The 20497-nt window shown below is 39.0% G+C and overlaps 1 protein-coding gene across 5 annotated transcripts in view; it reads right to left on the reverse strand.

Moving 5' to 3' along the window:
- Positions 1-1575: 1575 nt before the first annotated feature.
- Positions 1576-20497, reverse strand: part of DCC (DCC netrin 1 receptor) — a 1087181-nt gene continuing 1068259 nt past the window's right edge. For all 5 annotated transcript variants that reach the window (XM_038525972.1, XM_038525971.1, XM_038525970.1 and 2 more), the window contains 2 exons: positions 8418-8560; positions 1576-4935 (listed from right to left, as the gene is read on the reverse strand). In XM_038525972.1, the coding sequence (XP_038381900.1) occupies positions 4846-4935; positions 8418-8560 (233 nt within the window). In that variant the 3' untranslated portion in view covers positions 1576-4845. The remainder of the gene's footprint in view (positions 4936-8417; positions 8561-20497) is intronic.

Consider the following 20497-nt stretch of genomic DNA (forward strand, 5'->3'; position numbering starts at 1 on the left):
CACACAGTGAGATCCCTTGGCCCACGCATCTGTGACATCTTGCAGAGTTTTGCTGTTGCTCTCCAGCCAACAAAAACGTATAGGATGACAATGTACAAAGGCTCTCTACTGAGAGCAGGAGAAGATCTCCTTCAGAGAGTGCAGCCAGAAGTTGCCAAGTGAACGTTACCCAACGGCAGCAACGCAGAGCCCAGAAGCAGTATTTATTCGCGGCTATGGGCACGGTGCTGGTCTCCGATATAGCCTCACTGACCAGGAAATAGGCATTTTGTTTCATCATTACTTTTTTGGAAGCAGGTATTTGGACAGCAAAGTACACTGAGGCATGGGAATGTGTATTTTTCACTGGAATGGAATATCACACAGAATATGTGGGATTCTCTAAGCATCTAATGTAATTTAAAACATGGGAATCCAGTGAAGAGCTTTTCTGTGCAATATTTAAGTGATTTCTGAAAGTCACTAGAGAAATGGACATGATGAGTAAAATGGTGCTTTGAAAGTAATTTAAGGGACGCCCGGGGGGCTCAGCGGTGGAGCATCTGCCTTTGGCCCAGGGCGTGACCCTGGAGACCCGGGATCGAGTCCCACGTCGGGCTCCCTGCATGGAGCTTGCTTCTCCCTCTGCCTGTGTCTCTGCTTCTCATGAATAAATACATAAAATCTTAAAAAAAGAAAGTGATTTAAAAAGAGAGAGATTGCAGATTTGAGTGTATGCCTGCTTCTGCAGCCCTACTCTGCCACGGGCCCTGTATAGGCTACGGGGTTACGAAGGCTATAGGATACCAGCCGCCAGCCCTCCGCACGGTCCACGACTGTGCAAAGTAAACTGGTTGGTTGAGGGAGGGAAAGCAACCTCGTTCTACATCTACCTTAAAGCCCAGATGATTTTGTCTTCTCTAAACACACCTAACACTAAGAAACTTTTTTTTCTGTTTTTCTCTCTTTTATGGACTAGAGACAGAAATTCTAAAATAATAAGTCTGAGTCTGGGATACAATTTCAAGCGAAATGGTAAGGTGATGTCTTTGGAGGTGACTTTTTGTTGTTGTTGGAGTACAGTCCAGCTGCCACATGAAACCTTCTATTAAACTTGGAGAAGACTTTAGACGTTTCTCTAAACAGAGTCAGCGGACAGATGGATCAAAAGGGTGGATCAGAATGAGCAACCATCTTCAAACACAGACTATGAAGGGTTTCCAGAAAAACCTATACTTAGGGATTCTTTATTGGAAAAGCCTTGAGTGCCACACTTTAAAGCTTCCAAATACTGACGGGAATGATGCACTGATGCTGGGACATTCACCTCTTGTAGCTCCTACCAAGGCAGAGGACTAAACCATACGTGCCATCGTGAACATCCCTTATTTTGCAGAGAACAGCATTATATCCAATCCCTCACAGGAAGCCTTAATAAATTCACCTCTTATATCTCTGGCTTGATCTGTTTCTCTCTTTTCTTTTCCAGATTGTTCAACTGAGTGTGCATTTTAAAATACCCAAATGCGAAGTTCCATTATTTAAATATTCTAGAAGCTTATAGTGCTATAAGCTACAAAGAGGTAGCTATGCCTCTTTTTTTTTTTTTTTTTTTTTTTTTTTACTGAATATGAATCACTAGGAAATATTTAACTTTTGGCTAGAGCATCCTCCGGAATATGCCTTAGGCATTTTGAGCTAACTGCTTTTCTGTGAATTTAACAAATGCAGAAGTTTCTAGAGGAAAGAAAAACAGCTTTCTCATCGGTATGAAATACAAAAGAAAAATACCAAACTTTTTCAAGAAGAGGCTCTTGCCTGACAGTTCAGTGCAGTGCACGGGAGGCCTGAGCATGCCCTGCCAAGTTTTATTTTCTTCTTTTTCAGGGAGAAATGAGTCCTGGTGGCAGGGCTCCTGGTTGGCTGTCAAGCACCGCCCTTTGGGAGTCAGAGAGATTTATGAGCTTAAGGAGCCCTGTATGTTATGAACTAGGCTCAGAGTGGGAACAAAATAGAGGCTGTCCTGCAGTCTTCACGGACTGCTTCTTGTCAAGACATCAGAAGGCTGGGAAATTACAAAGTTACCTGAAGACTTGAGGAGGCAGTTATATACCTATGCGAACTCTTTGAGACAGTGGGGAGCAGAGTTTAACAAAAGGTGTGGTAAGATCATCGCATATTAAAGCCATTGGGTAGGGACACCTGGGTGGCTCAGAGGTTTAGCGCTGCCTTCAGCCCAGGGCCTGATCCTGGAGACCCGGGATCGAGTCCCACGTTGGGCTCCTGCGTGGAGCCTGCTTCTCCCTCTGCCTGGGTCTCTGCCTCTCTCTCTCTCTGTTTGTGTGTCTCTCATGAATAAATAAGTAAGTAAAATCTTAAAAAAAAATAAAGCCATTGGGTAAAGCACACAGGAGTGTCTTCAGAGAATTTAAATGGATTCTACTAATATCTTCAAGGCATGAAGCAAAGACTTATTAGCATTACCAATGACTAAAATAAACCATTGTATTTCCTTATACAAGCTTCAAGAGCATGTACCAGAAATGTACCTCTCACTGAAAACAAATAATGCATATTTTCATGTAGTCTTAAATTTTTTTTTTTTATTTGTTGAGGTCAGCGACTCCGACAAGAGTCATCTAGAATTTTGTGAAGAATGGTAGTTCCCTTGGTTGTCCAGATACAGTCTATAGGTTGAAGATGTGACTCAGTCTGAAATTTGAGATTTGCAGCCCATCCCAAACAGAGCACTCAGGAAGACATTCCTCGGATAACAGATGCCATCAGAGAATGTTCCTCGTTTATTGGTGTTAGAAATGGAGGGGGCGTTCTGGGACCTGGAGAGGGGAAAGCTAGCCTGATAAACATGTTCTGAGGTAATGAATTGCTTCTGCTAGATGCAACATTATGCTAGGAAATGCCTTGTTCCCGGTCAGTGGAGGGCTGTTTACCTAAGTGCCCAGATTTTGAAGAAGAATAATCCGCCCCGTAGAATAACGTCACATAGCTCTTCAGAAGAACTTCAAGAAAATCTTAGTAAATTGAATAAGCACTCTTGTTGAAGGAACAATTTCACAAATGGACCAGACTTTCTAATGAACCATTTGAACAAGCCCTCTCTTTGACATCAGATTTCCTTCCCGACATAAAACTGTAAAAAAATAATCTGAATTATTACTTCTGTTACAGTGCCATTTTGCTCAAAATATTTTATTCAGGGATTCATATATAATTACCCACCTAATAAAAGGAGCTATTAGGTTGTAAAGATCCTATCCCTTCCATGCTCTTTTAAAATTATGACCTACTCAAGCTTGAAATCAAAGACAGAGCTGAAAGGAATAATTCAGCTGAAACTCTCTTATTGGGTTTTCAAGTCGCCTAACTGATAAATATGCAAACTAGCTCCCTTTTGGCGATTCAGCTGCATAAACAGGGATTAACTCCAAATGCAGCTGAAAATTCAGAAACTGAAAAGGTGCACACAGAATGTTCTTAATTTCACCTAGTTCCAAGCTGTGGATAAACATGGCATTCGAAGTTTCAAATTCTAGGTCACAATGAAGATGCAGCTCTGAAAAGCATCCACTGGATTTAGAATGTGTCACAAGTGTCAAGTGGCACCTTCCCCTCCGCTCCTCTCTGCCTCTGGGCAGACAGCGTAGGGAGGTCCCTTGACAACAGGGCCTGGTGGTTGCCCCTGACCAATACCCTCCGCTCTAAGTCAGCGAGGACCACGTTGGCAGAAATGACATCACCCAAGAGCAGGTAAAGTTTGAGACCGTCTTCCATTTTCCTTCCCTTTTTCAGGTCTGTTCTCAGGGCGTCTGCCATTTCCACAGAGGGTGACAGGGACGTGGGTCAGGTGGCAGCGGTGTGTGGAGCTGGCCACCGCGCCCAAGGCTGGCTGCCAAGGAGACCCCGGGGGGTGGGGTGGGGGGGATAGGATGAAGGGGGGGAGCTCTTCCGGCCAGACTTCTGAGAAGGACGGCCGTGGTGAAGCTTAGAAATGTCATCACAGTGTGAAATGGCACAAAAGCCACCCAAATTGAAAAGTGTCCTATTACAAGCTTAAGCACATAATTACCGTGTGTCTGAGAAGATTGCATATTGTATCCTCTTTCAGGAAACAAACTGCTGCTGGCAGGATGCCACTGGTTACAGATTTTTATGTTCCTGTTCTCCAGACATAAATATTAACCAAGGGTGGATTTACAGATACTTGTTAAAAATGGGTGAATTTTACAGCCACTTGCTAATATCCACCACTTGTGCAAGATGAACGTCTGAGTTACAAAACAAGCAATTCGCTGCCTTTTGTTTGTCTACTTATTCACTTTTTTTTTGTGCTGTTAAGAAAACATCCAACCCTTTGGTGCTATGTAGTGAGAGAATGACCACGGGCGCTTTGTCCTTGGAAGTTGAAAGCATGATAATGAGCTTGCACTCATTTGCCACGGCATGGTACAGGCTTCGATAATGCACTTGCATTTGGAAAGACTAGACCTACACAGAAAGGAAATGACGGGCCTCGATGGAGGAAAACCTAAGCGTTAGGTATGACAGTGTGATCACTGCAGCAGCAAAGACCCAGGACTAGTCTAGCAGCTTCAGCTTTGACACTGCAGTGAAGATGCATCTTCGCTTTTGTTTAGGGTAACAGTGAGCATTGTGAACTTCCTGATGCCTAGGAAAGAAGGGATGCTTATTCCTTCTGAACTGCTCCAGGATCTTCCATAACTGAGTGGTCCCGATGGTTGACCTGTACACTGGTTAAGAGTTCTTGGACACAGGTGTGCTGTTTATGGGTAACTGGGATGCTGCAAAGTTCCCAGAAAATACACCTCATCAACTGGGTAATATGTGTTAAAAGGCCGAGCCTGTGATGGCATTCAGCTGCTTCATCAGCCCTTCCAAACTTGCCATTTGTTCACTCAAATCATCCTGTTCATACACCTACGGAAAGAATGAGAACAAAGAGTCAGTAAGGTGAATATCGATGAACTCCTTTTACGAAGGCAGTGGCCACGTCTCGTTGGTTTACTCTGTATTATGAGGCATGACACGGTGGCCCGTAGCCACAGCAAGAGGCTGCGCTCAGAATATGATCATTGAATGAAGAGGCCGGCAAGAAAAGAGGTGGCAATGAGAGGAGTGGCTGCAAGCCGTTTCACTAACTTCACTAACTGTGTGTTGAGGAAAAAGCATTAGAGTTAAAAAAAAAAAAAAAGTATTTCACATCAAGTTCTACTAGTCTAGCTGTATAGTCTCTGATAAGTCAGTGACACTTGATACACAGTTCTCAGCTATAAAATGATGACCTTCTCTAACCCATAGGCTATTCTGAGCATCTCGTGGAACATTTAGTGACAATCATAGTGGCCATCATGTGGTGCATATTCAGCACCTTACTCCTGTCCCTTACTGTAGGTCACCCAGCAGGATATGAACAGAAGGTACATCAATATGTTTCTTTTCTTCATAACTCAGCATAGGGACATTTTTTTTTCAGAGTTTGATGGGCTTTGCCTTGACCGATGAGAGGTCTGAGGATTATGACTCTAGCTTGTGTGTGGAAACAAAATTCTCACCCCAAACCAGAGTTGGCTGTGTGCACGGTCGTAAATGCCATCGTACAGCACGATTTGATTGGTGGGTAAAACGAAGGAGTCTTAGTGAACGTATTCTCTATAACTCTTACCCCTTGGGAGCCACTGCGATCAGGTCATTAGTAATACGGGATCATTAGTTATCACAGACACTCTCATTGTTGGCCTCAGGAATCCCGATTCAGTTAAGTGTGAGATGGTTAGAGTATCTCTTTTTAGTTTCTCAAGTATTTCTTTTTAAAGCTTGCCAAGTATCATTTTTTTAAGATTTTAAAAAAAATTTACTTGAGAGAGAGAAAGAGCAAGCACAAGCAAGGGTAAGGGGGGTGGGGGAGAGAGAGAAGCAGACTCCCCACTGAGCAGGGAGCCTGACGCGGGGCTTGACCCCAGGACCCTGGATCGTGACCCAAGCTGAAGGCAGACGCTTACCGGACCATCACCCAGGCAGCTCCCCGCCCCCTGGTAATTTTGAGGACTAGCCAGCGGGGGTAATAAGGCTGTGGTATTGATATGAATCCCACTTTTATATACTTGCTCTTTTTCTATCTATCTGTTCATGTGTCAAATGGGAATAACAAACTTGCCTCACTGGGTAGCTGGGAGGATTCAATGGGTCATTGTTGGTGGTATTATCTGCTCGGTAAATATTAGGGGCTTTCTTGTTTGTTTGTTTCTTTTCTCAAAGTACACTTTATTTTGACAAATGCAGACCTGCCCTGATTGATTATTCTTGGCCATTCATTGGATTAAATTATCGAGACCATGAGGCCTGAGTCATGATTTCTAGCTCTGTGTAGGACAGAAAGCATTACTCACCACCTGGTCAGAACGTGTCCCTAACTCTGCCCAATAAACACCAATGATCCAAGAGCACACTGCTGGAGACTACATGAGTGGATGGGCACCAACCCGCTCTAGCCACTAAGGAAACAGTTCAAAATGCATGGCATTAAGTGTGTTGAAGAGGGTACCTTCTTACACAAGTCTCAGCATACCAAGGACTGGCTGGGTCGTATACCGCATACTCTCTGGAGCTTAAGGGAGATTGAAAAGTAGCCAAGTTGGCTCAAAAAACTGGTCTACATACTAAGAGGGAGGTTGATGGGAGGTGATTACTCATTTCCTAAAAGGTTATCTGGATTGTATTTTTCTTGAATTATCTGGATACCATTGTCCAACATAGCAACCCCCAGCAACATGTAGCTACTGGATTTTTGAAATGCGATTAGTCTGAATTAAAATGTGTTGGGGATCCCTGGGTGGCTCAGCGGTTTAGCACCGCCTTTGGCCCAGGGTGTGATACTGGAGACCCAGGATCGAATCCCACATCGGGCTCCCTGCATGGAGCCTGCTTCTCCCTCTGCCTGTGTCTCTGCCCCCCCCCCCTTTCTCTGTGTGTATCTCATACATAAATAAATACAATCTTAAAAAAATGTGTTATATATATAAAATACACACTGGAGTCTGAGCACTTAGTACAAAATATGTAAAATATCTTTTTGACAATTTCTTCGGATTTATTGCATGTTGAAATGACATTTTGGAAATATTGGGCTGGGCGAAGGATAGAATTAAAATTAATCTCATTTCTTTTTACATCTTCTAATGTGGCTTCTAGGAAATTTAAAATTACACATGTAGTTTACATTATATTTCTATAGGACAGTGCTGATCTAGTTTATTGGCCCTAGTCCTATATATCCTTGAATGTATAATCTTACTACTTTTCATATTAGAGCTTCGGCTGCCACTCTTTAGAATCAACCTTAAACGCAGATATGGGCCACCTGACATAATTCCTTATGAGACGAGATATGTTACATAAATTTAGGACTTTGACCTGACTTGAGACATGGCCAATGACCCTGAGACTAAACGAATATCGCACTAAACAGCCAACTCCTCACAGAGTAGCACAATCGATTACTATAAATTTGAATCTTTTTAAAGTAAATGAAAAGTATATTAGTCATATAACATGCTTCTGCCACACATTCACACACATACACATATCTCGATTCCTTGGTTTCCATGTAGTTGGAATCTCTTATTGCTTACAGAACTAACATGATAAAGTCAAGAAAAAGTTTATTGTTCATTCAAATGAAATGATCCTAACTTGTTTTTCTCATCGTTTTTTTCCCCCTTCCACCGTAATTTTTCAAGGTATATGATATGGTAGTTCCTTGTTCTCCTTTTAAATGCCTTCTCTTGAAGTATACTCAGAAACACTCTAGAGTTCTCTAAATCTCCGCCTTTAGGCAACATCTTTTCAAATCTCCTTCATAATGTATTTTTGGGAGAACTGTTTTGCTTTCTCAAAATTTAGAATTTTTTGGTCTCCATTGATTTTCAGAGTTTTCTAATGTGATCGCTTTTGAGCTACTTCCTTTAGTTAGCAAACATTTTCTCTCAAATAACTACATTTTCTGCTATATTCAAAATATGTCAGTTCCTTCTCTTTCTTCTTAAGCTCCTTACTTCATTTCTTCATTTTGTATTTTCTTCTTTGCAATTCTATATTTCTAGGCTATCATATGATTTTAAAAGTCACATATCTGATACTTCAGAAAAGTCTTCAGAGTATAGCTTTTTGTTATTATTATTTTTTTTATTTTAAAGAATCATCATACATGTAGTTAAATGGCAAGGCATTTCAACCCACTGGAAGTTAATATACATATATACATCTATAGACATATATAGGTGTGCAAGGATGTAAAGTCACACATTCTATAGTCACCTGCTTGTATTTTTAAGATTGATTTTTAAGTACAGCAGTAGTCACTGCTTCACCTGACACAGCATAAATTTCAAGGATGGCCTTACATTGGCTGGATCCTCTGTTGCTTTGTGGCTCTCCTCGGATACTTCAGGGGCTGTTGGCACAGATACAGGGAGCAAAGGAGATCTGGCCTTTCCAGCCAACCCAAGAGAGGCTGTTTTCACGTGAGTCTTGGGAAGAGTAGGCCCTGAAATAGAAAACACAGAGTGATGAAAGTAATGTATAAAACATTCTGGGGAACAATCTCTCAAGCATGTAAGCCAACTCTAGTGGGTTGGCATTGATTTTAGGTTATTGTTCATTCTGTAGTATGGAGATGAATTATGACACAATGAATGGGCTCATTTTATTTCTATTGAACGGAAGACAAATTCTGATTAGGCCTCTCCAGATGAAGCTCTACCAGTCATACGTAATTTCAAGTGGATTCCAAATCATCCTGTGAAAGGTTGCCTGGGAGCTCCGGACTGTTCATCACGCCCTACAAAGTGTCAGTAGAACTCATTTGGTGCCAGTCTCAGCTTTGGGTCACAAAGACTTGTGCTAGCTTGCCTAAATAAAGTCTAAACTGTTTAACAGTTCCAAGGAATATTTGTGCAATTAAAAGAGATGGTCACTCTTGGTCTAACAAATGACTACTAGATGTTATAGTAAAAGAAAGTCCTTCATGGCTAAACCAACAGAATCTCATTATTAATTCTCTTTTGGGAAAAAAAAAAAAGATATTATGCTGTCCTGATCAGTATCGCTTCTCTCAATAAAATCAAATCATTTGTGGGAAATGCTGAGTTTCTACTAGATGACATTTCTGTCTGTTATAAACAATGGCTACCTTTTCTTTTGGGTCTGAAATTTGTCTTATAAATCCTGCTTAGCTTGTAGCGTAATATAATTTGTCCTTATAGCCTAAAATAAAACCTTTATGAAGGCTTGTTGAATCAGCTAGTATACCTCGCATACCTAAGGACTTTGTGATTCTTAGCTGTCAAAACCTCAGCACAGAGGGTATTGAATAATCAGAGAGGGAGACAAACCATAAGAGACTCTTAATCATAGGAAACAAACTGAGGGGTGCTGGAGGGGAGGAAGTGAGGGGACGGGGTAACTGGCTGATGGGCATTAAAGAGGGCATGTGATGTAATGACCACTGGGTATTTATATAAGATTGATGAATCACTGACCTCTACCTCTGAAACCACTAATACGTTATATGTTAATTAATTAAAAAAATAAAATAAAATATTTTTAAAAAGCATGGGAAGATGTTTCCCTGAGTTCTCTTGTATCATCAACAATGACATTTGAGTTCTAATGATCCTAATGTTCTACTAATATATATTTTGGGGAAAAATGTTTTGTTATGATCATACTTTGGTTAAACTTTGGTAAACATAATTCTATTTAATAAAACTCAGAGGTTATTATACCATCAAAGAAATTGTGGGCATTTGCCTATTGGGAAAAAGTAATGCAAACAGTCTAAAGAGGCCAGCAATTGGGTACATGCTACGCAAAATAATGATGAATCATATCAAAGCACCTTTTCTCATACTTTCATATTTATATGGCCTAGCTTGAATTCCTTCATACTTCTAGTCTTTCATTCTTAAACTTCAGGGATCACAAGTTTGCATTTGGGACAGCCCAGGTGGCTCAGCGGTTTAGCACCGCCTTCAGGCCAGGTCGTGATCCTGGAGACCTGGGATCGGGTCCTGCGTCGGGCTCCCTGCATGGAGCCTGTTTCTCCCTCTGCCTGTGTCTCTGCCTCTCTCTCTCTCTCTCTGTGTCTCTCATGAATAAATAAATAAAATTAAAAAAAACAGTTTGCATTTGGAGTGATTTATCACTAGAGGATGATTCCACAGGAGGAATGGCAATCATTTTCTTTGAGAGAGGAAATTTACTGAGTTCCTATTAAGCTCCAGACCTATACTAAGTACTTTAAGTCATTTTAGGTAAAACAAAACAAAACAAAACAAAACAAAACAAAAAACAACAAAAAACATAGTGGGGAAGAATTTGGGATTCATCAGTCCAGTCTACATCCAGATCCTGGAAAGCTCAACTATGTACTAGCCATGCAATCCATTGGTCAATTGACTTAACTTCCCTTGGCCTGTTTCTTCTTCTGTAAAATGGGAATGATACTTTGTGAGGATTAAAATAAGATTATGTAATTAAAGTGCCTGATCTCTGTAATTTGTACAAAGAGGGCAAGCTATTATCAATATTTAACTGTCAAAACAATATGTGAATTTTCAGGTCACATATGAGGATGCTAAACTGAAGAAGAAATGAAGTACCTTACCCAAGCTCACGCATTTAGAAAAGGGCAGATGTGTAAGGGTGTGTACCAAGATCTGTCTAACTCCACTGAGCACAGCAAGGCTTTAGCATGAATGTGTTGATCTAGCCCATCCAATTTAAGTGAGCTCTTTGAAGAAGCAATGTATAAGAACAGAGAGTCTAGTTCAAAGACTGTAAGTAACTTGGGAGTAAAAACTATTTATTGTGTTTTCTCATGGTTGAATTAGCTTTTAACATAAAGGGGAAAACAACATTCTAATAAACTCTGGTATTGATTTAAACTACATTTATTACAATGTTAATGAAATATATACAAATATAACACATGGCATAGCTTTTACAAACTTGTAGTTCTTATACTATGCTAAAACTTGAAACATATTTAAAGTTAAATAGCAAAGTCCTGTAGAAATAGCACAATTTGAATTAATGTCATTAATTTAATATGATGAATGAGTTGGTTTGGGTAAAACAAAACAGCCATTTAAATGTGGTACTGACTGTTATGGCATAAGTCCCTTGGGTTTGTCTCATATGCTCAGGTTAAGACTACCAGTTTCCTCTGGTTGAACAAGAGGCAAACATCTCTTCTGGAGAATGTGGTGCCAGCTTGTCGCCATCGGATATAAACAAACTCTTGGTATATTAAGTCTACCCCTATCATTTTCTCTTTAGCTTCTGACTATAAATGCGATGTTCCTAGAGCCAACTTAGTTCTAAACTGAAATACAAAGACAGGAACTAAAACCCCTGGCAAAGTGATTCCATAAAATGGCTCCCCTGATGCTCCAATATGTGTAATTCACATTAATATTGTAGATAATTACTAACATGAAAGGAGGAGGGTTAAAAAGGAATTTTCATAGAGGACTGGTGAACCTTGAGAATGTATCTTTTGAATCCCGACTTTGAGTTACATTTCCTGAATTATGATTATCTTCCCTTCTACAATGTTCACCATGTTCTGCTTAAACCTGAATTTAGCTTTGCCATAGAAAGATGCTTCTCTTAGAATATTCCATGAGCTATCTCTTCCTTCCCTATATTTAATAGAGTAGGTGCATTTTAAAAACTAATACAGATTTCTGTACATATCTTTTTTTTTCTGTACGTATCTTTGTTTATTTTTGCTATAATTTTGACTTAGGTTTTCTTGATTATGAATTTTTTTATTTTTAATTTTTTAGCTTTAAATTTTTTATTTATATATATATTTTTATAGACTTATTTATTTATTTTAGAGAGATAGAGAGAGGTAGAGAGAGAGCATGAGCAGGAGGTGCAGAGGGAGAGGGAGAGAGAATCTCAAGCAGACTCCATGCTGATCTCATGACCCTGAGATCATGACCTGAGCCAAAACCAAGACTCTCAACTGCCTGTGACACTCAGGCTCCCCTAGCTTCAAAACTTTTAATAAACTAAACTATGTCTGAAAAATCTACAATTCAAGTCTTAAACACATGTGTATCTTAAACACGTGTGTATCTAACGCATATTGCAAATCAATTCACTTTAACATAGATATCTACAAAGAGAATTACACAAGAAGCCATGACAAAGGCACAGCTTATTGTATAGGAAATTCAAATAAGCTGTGCATGTTTTATACCAAGAAACATATAGGAATAAAGATGACTTGAGAATGTATTGGACTCTTCTATTAAATCCCCTAATATTTCCCTTGTTTGTTGTGGTTTTGCATGTGGAAAAATTACATTTCTCAGTATAAAAGTATATTCTGATGGTTTGTTTTCTGTCCTGGGTCCTAAACACTTGGGCAGCTGCATGATGTATTATACTGCATCTAAAATACTTAGAGTATCACAATATGATGCAAGTATGCCTAAAGCGTACCATAACTCAGATCTATTAGAAAGAAGATCATTATAATTGATTTTCTCTAGTGTCCAGGCAGCAGTTATACATTCAGAACCCACTGAGTGTTGAACAATATATAAGACATTGCATTTTACAAAAGGAGCTAAAGACATTGTCTCAGCTTCAAAGACCACACAGAGTGTTTAAACCTCAAGTGACTGCCTTTTCTCAAGTCATTTTCACAGATTCAAAGAAATTCAGAATGCTGGCCCCTAGAGGGCTCTTGGAGTTCATCTAGTGACCTTCCCTTTATCTTGCTGAACAGAACACCAAGGTCCCTGGAGACCAAAGGATCAAGGTCAAATTAATTTCAATAAAACTCCAGTATAGGTGAAGAATTTGAACAAATTTTAGAGTTCGTTATTAGCAGTGTTTGTCTGATTGTACTTTATGGCCTTAAATATTTTTATTTCCTTTTCCTGGATGGGGAATTAAGAAAAGACTCTGAGGGACATTTCCCAGGAGAGATTTACCAATAGCAGAAAAGACAACTTTGATCTCAGAAATGCCCTTTAGTAAAGGGGAGCAGATAACTGTAAAACAAAGATTTCTATGAAAATATGCTACATTGAAACTCTGATGTGCATGCTCTTGGGTGTACATGGACTCTGTTCCTATGCTATGTTTGCGTTTGGGTAGCTTCAGCATTTTCTACTCTAAACCACCACCAATCTTTTTTTTTTTTTTTCAAAGATTTTATTTATTTATTCATGAGAGACACAGGGAGGGGCAGAGACATAGGAAGAGGGAGAAGCAGGCTCCCTGCAGGGAGCCCGATGCTGGACTCAATCCCAGGACCCTGGGATCATGCCTTGAGCTGAAGGCAGATGCTCAACCACTGAACCCCCCAGGTGCCCCAGAACCACCGATCTTTTAAATCTGGACACTGGTGAGAGGTGCATCCTTACAAACTCACCAAGCTGAGCTTCTTTCCTTACTCAAGCACTTCTAGTTCACCATGTGTTCGTGGTTCCTGGCTGGATTTTCTAGTCTGCATCCCTGTCTCTCCATAGGACCATGAGACATGCCTTTAATCCTTCACCTCTTGCTGGAGACCTTATTAAGGGCTTGCCCAAATGGTTAAATTCTGAATTCATTTTCTACACCATTCAAATCAAGCAAACATCTTTATATAAAATCACCTGTCTCATAGCATGAGCTATGCTCAAGTCCCATGGCATGAGCTATGCTCAAGCTATGCTCAAGCTATGCTCAGTGTAATCTTTTAGCATTTGTATTAGAAAGTGATGGCTTGGAGTTCAGTCTCATCTGAAGAGGACGCTGGGAAACATCTTGCCGCTTCTGACCTACTGATGATGGTGATTGTTGGGGGACCATTTATTTATTTTGAGTCCATTCCTTCATGTTGAACCTTCCTCGACTTCAGTAACAGGTGGGGCATTGCCACTTATCCTCCATTGTTATTTGGCCTTTTCTATGCTGCCCTCAGACACCAGTTTAAAAGCTAACTTTGTTCTTGCAGCCCTGGTGCCCCCCTATTCTCTGTGTACTCCCTCTTCACAGGCTGCCTTAAGGCTAAGCCTTTGCTGTAGCCAGCGGTGTTTTGACACACTGAAAGAGAACCACAATCGTACCTTCCCAAAGAACTAATGGAAACAGTAGGAATTATAAAAAGCATTTACACCAGGGTATTAAATGTCCGTTCTTCAATGTTGAGAAATGATAGAATTTTTGCGAGGTTTTCTTATTTTTTGTAGATACAGGGAGTAACCAACAGATAAGTCTTTGCATGTATTTCTTTGCTTTGGAGAACTGAACTTAGCTTGGTAATTGGTCGAAACATGAGAAATTTCAATGCAACTTCTACGGGTTTTATCAGAGCAATATATCAAAGCAAAAGCAAGAGACAAAAATTAAAAGAATTCTTTCCGTGCTTTCAGCTGCTAATATAATATAACCTTAACCTGGCAGTCAGGATCCTCTGTGGTCACACGCAAATATGAAGAGCAACTGTCAGATGTAAACAAGAACACCCATGTCACTCTCAGAGGATGTGAGCAGAGCTGAGGGTGGCAGCTCGTGATAAGAGGGCTGGCACTGGGGCCGTGAAAAACTGTCTCCCTTCATAGATGAGCCTTTGAGAGATGAGGGGTTCCTAATCCTGAAGATCAAGCTGGTGTTCATGACAAAAGGTTTCTGATATCCTGTATTATTTACTTTTTCTTCCCATGATAGTAAAATATGTATGATCTACACAATAAATTCTGAGCACAGAGTGTGTATTCAAATAAATATCTAAATATTGAGAAAGAGTCCTAACCTGGGACTTAGGAGACCCTGTCACATAGTTTTGTAACTTTTGACTCAGCAGCCTACTTTCTTTGGGTCTCGGTTTCTTTATACCTAGAAAGGTCAAACAATTTAATCTTTCCTTTTCCACAAGGAAAGAGAATACAGCTATTCTTCCCATACTGAACTTTACATTTGGATTTCTTTGCCCTCCTTAAGATTCAGGAAGCATTAGTTAATCCATGGTAAAAAATGATTCCAAAGAAATCTCTAGCAAGTATATCCTTAAAATCCAATTATAGTAACTTATGAGTTAAACTGGTACTTTCTAGAAAAAAAAATGTTATCATTTTCTCTTAAAGGTATTAATGAAAAGCCATAACAACTATGATTGTTTTGCTTTTTTATTTCAAACTTACAATAGACAGTTCACCTAAAAAATGGGCAGTGTGGAATCACAGTGAGTTTACATTATCTATGACTAATTGAAAAATTTAAATTTATAAATGCCCCATCTGAAACCACTATAGATTTTCCCCTACCCAGGGTGCATGTTGAAGGAGTATTTCAGGCGACCCTTAGGTAGAACACATGATGTTGATACGCTAAATAAATGGGTTTACACCTGATATACAACTAATTAAGTGAGCACTGCTTTGGTTTTAATGTTACTCTCCTCAGCAGGACCCACTGAGGGGATAAAATACAAATGAAGCTGAAGATCTGAGATGGCCCAGCCATGTGCATCAGGTGTAGATAAGCAGCCTCAGCGGGAATTTACTGTTTTAAGCTTTATTTTCACAGTACAGTTATTAAACATTTCATTTGCTCATTAGGTACATAATGTATGACTGCCAGGTGCAAACTCCTGCTAGCATCTCTCTGCAGAGGGTTCTCCCAAGTAAAATGACTCTTGGTGAGAAATGCCGGCAGAGGCTGCAAAAGGAACAGAGTGAACAGACTCCTCTGGCTCAAATCAGAGGCCACTGGGTAGCATGATTTTGATTTCAATATTAATTTTCACATCCTTGCCTACTTTTTCCCATTTCATATCTCATTTTCCACTTCTTCACCTTCCAGAATACAGATAAAATGGGTAGTTTCGAAGAGGCTTGGGTTCACCTCTCCACTTGGTCTCTGACCCATTCTGACAGATGAAATGACCTCTCTCGGTCTGGTTTCTATGTGAACCATAATATCACTCTAACATGTATTTACTATTAAATAACTACTCTGTGCTCAGGATGTCTGGGGGAAAATGGAAGTATAGAGCTGTACACACTTCTCATACGCAAGGAGCTCTTGAGGTTCTGGAAGAAATAAGGAACATGTATATGGGAAGCATAATATTCTCTACCTTTTCATGTTGACAATATATTGAACAAAAAAGTGAGTGGCTGTATTTACCTAGATACAACAGCTTCAGGCATTCCTCATGAGTGACTGAATCTCAAGTATGTGAGCTTTGGCATCAGTCTCCGAGCATTTAGTCTGTATTCTATTTTAAAGGTGAGGAACATGCCTCAATGTCACTTCTGGGACAGAAGCTTTGTGCTCTTCTCCTAACCTTCTCATCTCTCTTCAAAAATAAGGGAAACACTGAGGATGTGTTAATGAGGTGACCAACTGGGTTGAAGACATGAGGTAAATATTGTCCCAGATGGCTTAAAAATCCTGTATACAAGGGAGGTGTTTATTTTGCATTTATAATTATGTTGGGAAATAATGACTAAGAATAGGATAGACAAGAAGGCCTCAAGGACAAAATCATTGTCTAACATGTCTTTTTGTCCTTAGGACGTACATCACTACCTAATTCCTACACAGTAGAGCTGACGTCATACTTTGTAGAATTCATTCCTGGAAACAAGACAACAACAAGCAGAGGAGGCTGCAGAGACTCTTGCACTCATAATTCTGCTTGTTTCTGCTGCTTCTTGATTTAGATATCTTCTGGAGTAAAAAAGGTTTCAGAAAAATCATCAATGATCTTGAGAAATGAATTTGCCAGAACACTTCCAGGTCTCCCCCTTTCTGTTGATGCTTTTCTGAGGTTCCCTGACCATTTATTAATAAAACAAAGCCTACAAAACCAAATCTAAGCACCTGTGTTGTTTATTTTTTATTTTATTTTTTAATATTTGTTTGTTTATTTATTTATTTATTTATTTTTATTTTTTAGTATTATTTTTTTTTTTACCTGTGTTGTTTATTGGCAGGCTCCCACAGCTCAAGTTCATAGGTCCACTGTGATTTCCTATATTCTTTTGCATATAATGCCAAAGTCAAAAAGCCTCTCAGTTAATTTCATGGATATTCCACGTTATTTTTAGTTTGTTATTAAAGAGACAGTTGTGTCCTCCTCCCAAATTGATCCTTTCCTTCTAGCTTTTTCTACTCTATTTGCAACAAGAAGCAACAGGTTTGAGCTTTTTATTTACATCAATTCATCAATTTAGATGTTTTGTGCTCATAGGAGGAGAATTGTCAATTCTATTCTTTTATGAAAAATAGGCTTAAAAACCCTTCTTGTATTATCTCATTTTTGCTGGTATTCTAGTTATCAGACTTCAGAGAAACCATATTCCTGGATTCATAAAGAAACAAATGACACTGCATAAAGTTTCCATATCATTTCATGAAAGCCTCAGAAAAATGCAGAAACTAGCAGAAATCCAGACATCCCTCTCACACAACTTTTGTAATTATGTACTCCATGTACAATATCATCATTCCCAAATTCATCCACATTAGTATGCAACAGATTGCATTTCTGGTGTATTTCACTGGACATAAATATAATGGTCTTTACTTTCCAAAAATCAATCCATTTTGTCAATATTGGAAATATTTCCTTTTATAAAGACAATTAGCCACAGAGGAGTCTGGTTTTGTAGTATAATCTTGATTATTCAGACCCAGATTCCTTATTATCCTGATTTACTTGATGTTTAAAATCTGGTTTTGTTCTTAAAAGAAGTCATCAAATATCCCTTTGTTTCTCTCTTTCATGCACACACACACACACACACACACACACACACACACACACACATAGAATTGGATGGATATCAAGATACTGTGGCCAGAAATATAACTTCAAGATTACATTCTGGAGTTAGTACACTATCATATTAACCCAATATATTCCAACTTTTACGAGTATATCTCTCAGACTGACCAAAGCACAACATTATATGAATAATACTTTTGGTACAAAAACATTTTAAAAACTCAGGGCAACTTACTTAGTCAATAAGGTGATTATATAAGTCAATGATCATAAACCTTAAAAATATTTTCAACCGTACGTTAAACACCATCACTACTTCCACCCCAAAGAATATGTGAGCCATTGAGGAAAGGAAGTTAGGCAAGCATTTCCATTTTCTCCTTTGAGAAGCCAACTTCTTATATATATTTTGCTACCATACTTTTAGGGGTTGTCTACCCTTGCACATTACCTATTTATTTATCCATCATGGTTTTCTCAGACATCTGGCTTTTGATCTCACTAGTCTATAGAAATGTCAGATATAAAGGTCATAAATATTGTCATAATTTTTCAGCCTAATGGGTATCTGCCTTATAAACCTCTCTATGGGATTGGTTAGTATTACATTTTCTCAGTTCTAAGATTCACAGCAATATTCCCGAAACCAGGATGCTTCTTACAATTGATTCTGTACAATTATTATAGTTTTTTTTTTCACCTTAAAGTTAAAGTAAATCAATGGGATATTCCAAAGGCAATAGCATCTTTCTACACTTGCTGAGATAGTTAGGGGTAAAGTGAATTGATGTCTGCAATTTCCTTTGAAATGCATCAAAAATTAAGGTGGATGGATGGATGAATAAATTTGAGGCAAAAATATAAAAACCCATTAATTATAGAATCTAAGTGGTGGGTATAAGGGAGTTCACTTGCACAATTTTTCTGAGCATTTAATTTTTTATAATAGAATATTAGAAGAAAAAAAAACGATGGCAACTTTGGAACAAGGAACTATTATATTTAAACTTGCCTTTTCCTTGAGATGCTCTTCCTTCTTTGCTTCTGAAAAATTATACCATCATTATTCTCCTATCTCGAGTACTTCTTTTTTTACTCCCTCATAAAATGTAGACTTGCCTTAGATTTCTTTATCAAATTTCTTTTCCTCCAAATTATTTCTCTAGGAGTTGTCATCTATCCACCATGTGCTAAAACTCTCACTTCTCTGAAAATGATTGTCTAATCCACTCTTCAGTTGTGACTCCCTCTTGAATTCCTCCCTACTTGCCCACATCTGCTGTACACCTGCAGTAGGGTGTCCCCTGCTCCTTCTGGCTCAACAGACTCCACTCTCTCTGACTCTCCCTTTCCTCCCATGCAGTGCCTTCTCAACTCACTTCCCTCTTTCTGTTTGCTTATAACCGTGTTCCTCAAGACACAGGATTCAAAGAACTGAGTCACCTTGGCCCGCCCGCACTTTCTCCCTCATTCTTCAGAGCCAATTTATTCACTCAATTGCCTGTTTCTTCTTTTGGAAGATAAGTCCTGCAGCTGTCTCTTCCATCTGTTCTCACTTCCATCAATCTACATTACACACATTCCATCTAAATCTCAGTTTGTGATTTGATTCTCCTCAGTCCGTGCTCTACCCTTTCCCAGCTTATTATCTCGTGATTACTCTAGGAATCATTCTCTCTGGCAAAAGAGCGTTACCTGAAGACTCTGAAAATATGTTGCACTTTCTCATGCCTAGCATTTTCCTCACTCTGGTCCTTCTTCCTAGCACACTTGTGTGATTCTCCAGCAATCGAGAAAGAATACAACCATCATGCAGAAGTAGCCATTACATCTTGTCCCTGCACTTTAGTAACTGTGACCTTAGAGATGTTATTCAATTCTCCTATACTCTGGGTGCTTTCCATATAAAATGACATGATCTACTTTACAGAGATGGTGTGGGATTTACGGACAAGACACAGGCAGGATGGCATTTTTCATACTCCTTAGTTTGTAGCTGTCATAGGATTGCCAACTGATAAGCATTTTTTTAAATCATGAAGTGATTTGTGTTTTACCCTGAGTTATCCAGAGAAGCAATTTCTTGAAAATAGTTTATCCCCCAAAGATATTGGTTAATTGACATTTTATTCTTTATTTGTAATGGAACAAAATGTCAATGAACAATTCTGACTAATCCTTGTCATGCTGGGCCAGAAAGAAGATCCGTTCAAGTCCATATATGGGAAATTATTTATAAGGAAAATATATTGTTGTGCAATGTTCTATAACTTTTCAATATTTGACATGTTCTGCAGCATGACGTTTCTGAATAGTTTGTATCTATAAGATGACTGGAAGCTGGTTCTGAAAAAAAAAGGCTGTAGATTATCTTGTATTGGGCTAATACATAAGCCCATAGTATCTCTGGGTTCTTGACATCTATCTAGATATTTATTTTAGTCTTCCAACAAGAAATAAAACTTTCTCTGGTTGTGTGTGTTGGGCTAATTCAAGTATAAAAAAATATGTAATCAATACATATTTGTAAAGGAAAATGAAAAAAAAAGGTGACAAAATAAAAGCCAATGGAAATGTAAATAATACATGGAGAAGACAGAAAAAAATAAAATCCACTTTTCCTTTTCCTCCTGTGAATGTATCTGGAGTTTCATGTCTTGGGATAGCATCAGAATA

This window comes from Canis lupus, chromosome 1, assembly GCF_011100685.1.
Source record: "Canis lupus familiaris isolate Mischka breed German Shepherd chromosome 1, alternate assembly UU_Cfam_GSD_1.0, whole genome shotgun sequence".
Classification (NCBI taxonomy): Eukaryota; Metazoa; Chordata; class Mammalia; order Carnivora; family Canidae; genus Canis; species Canis lupus.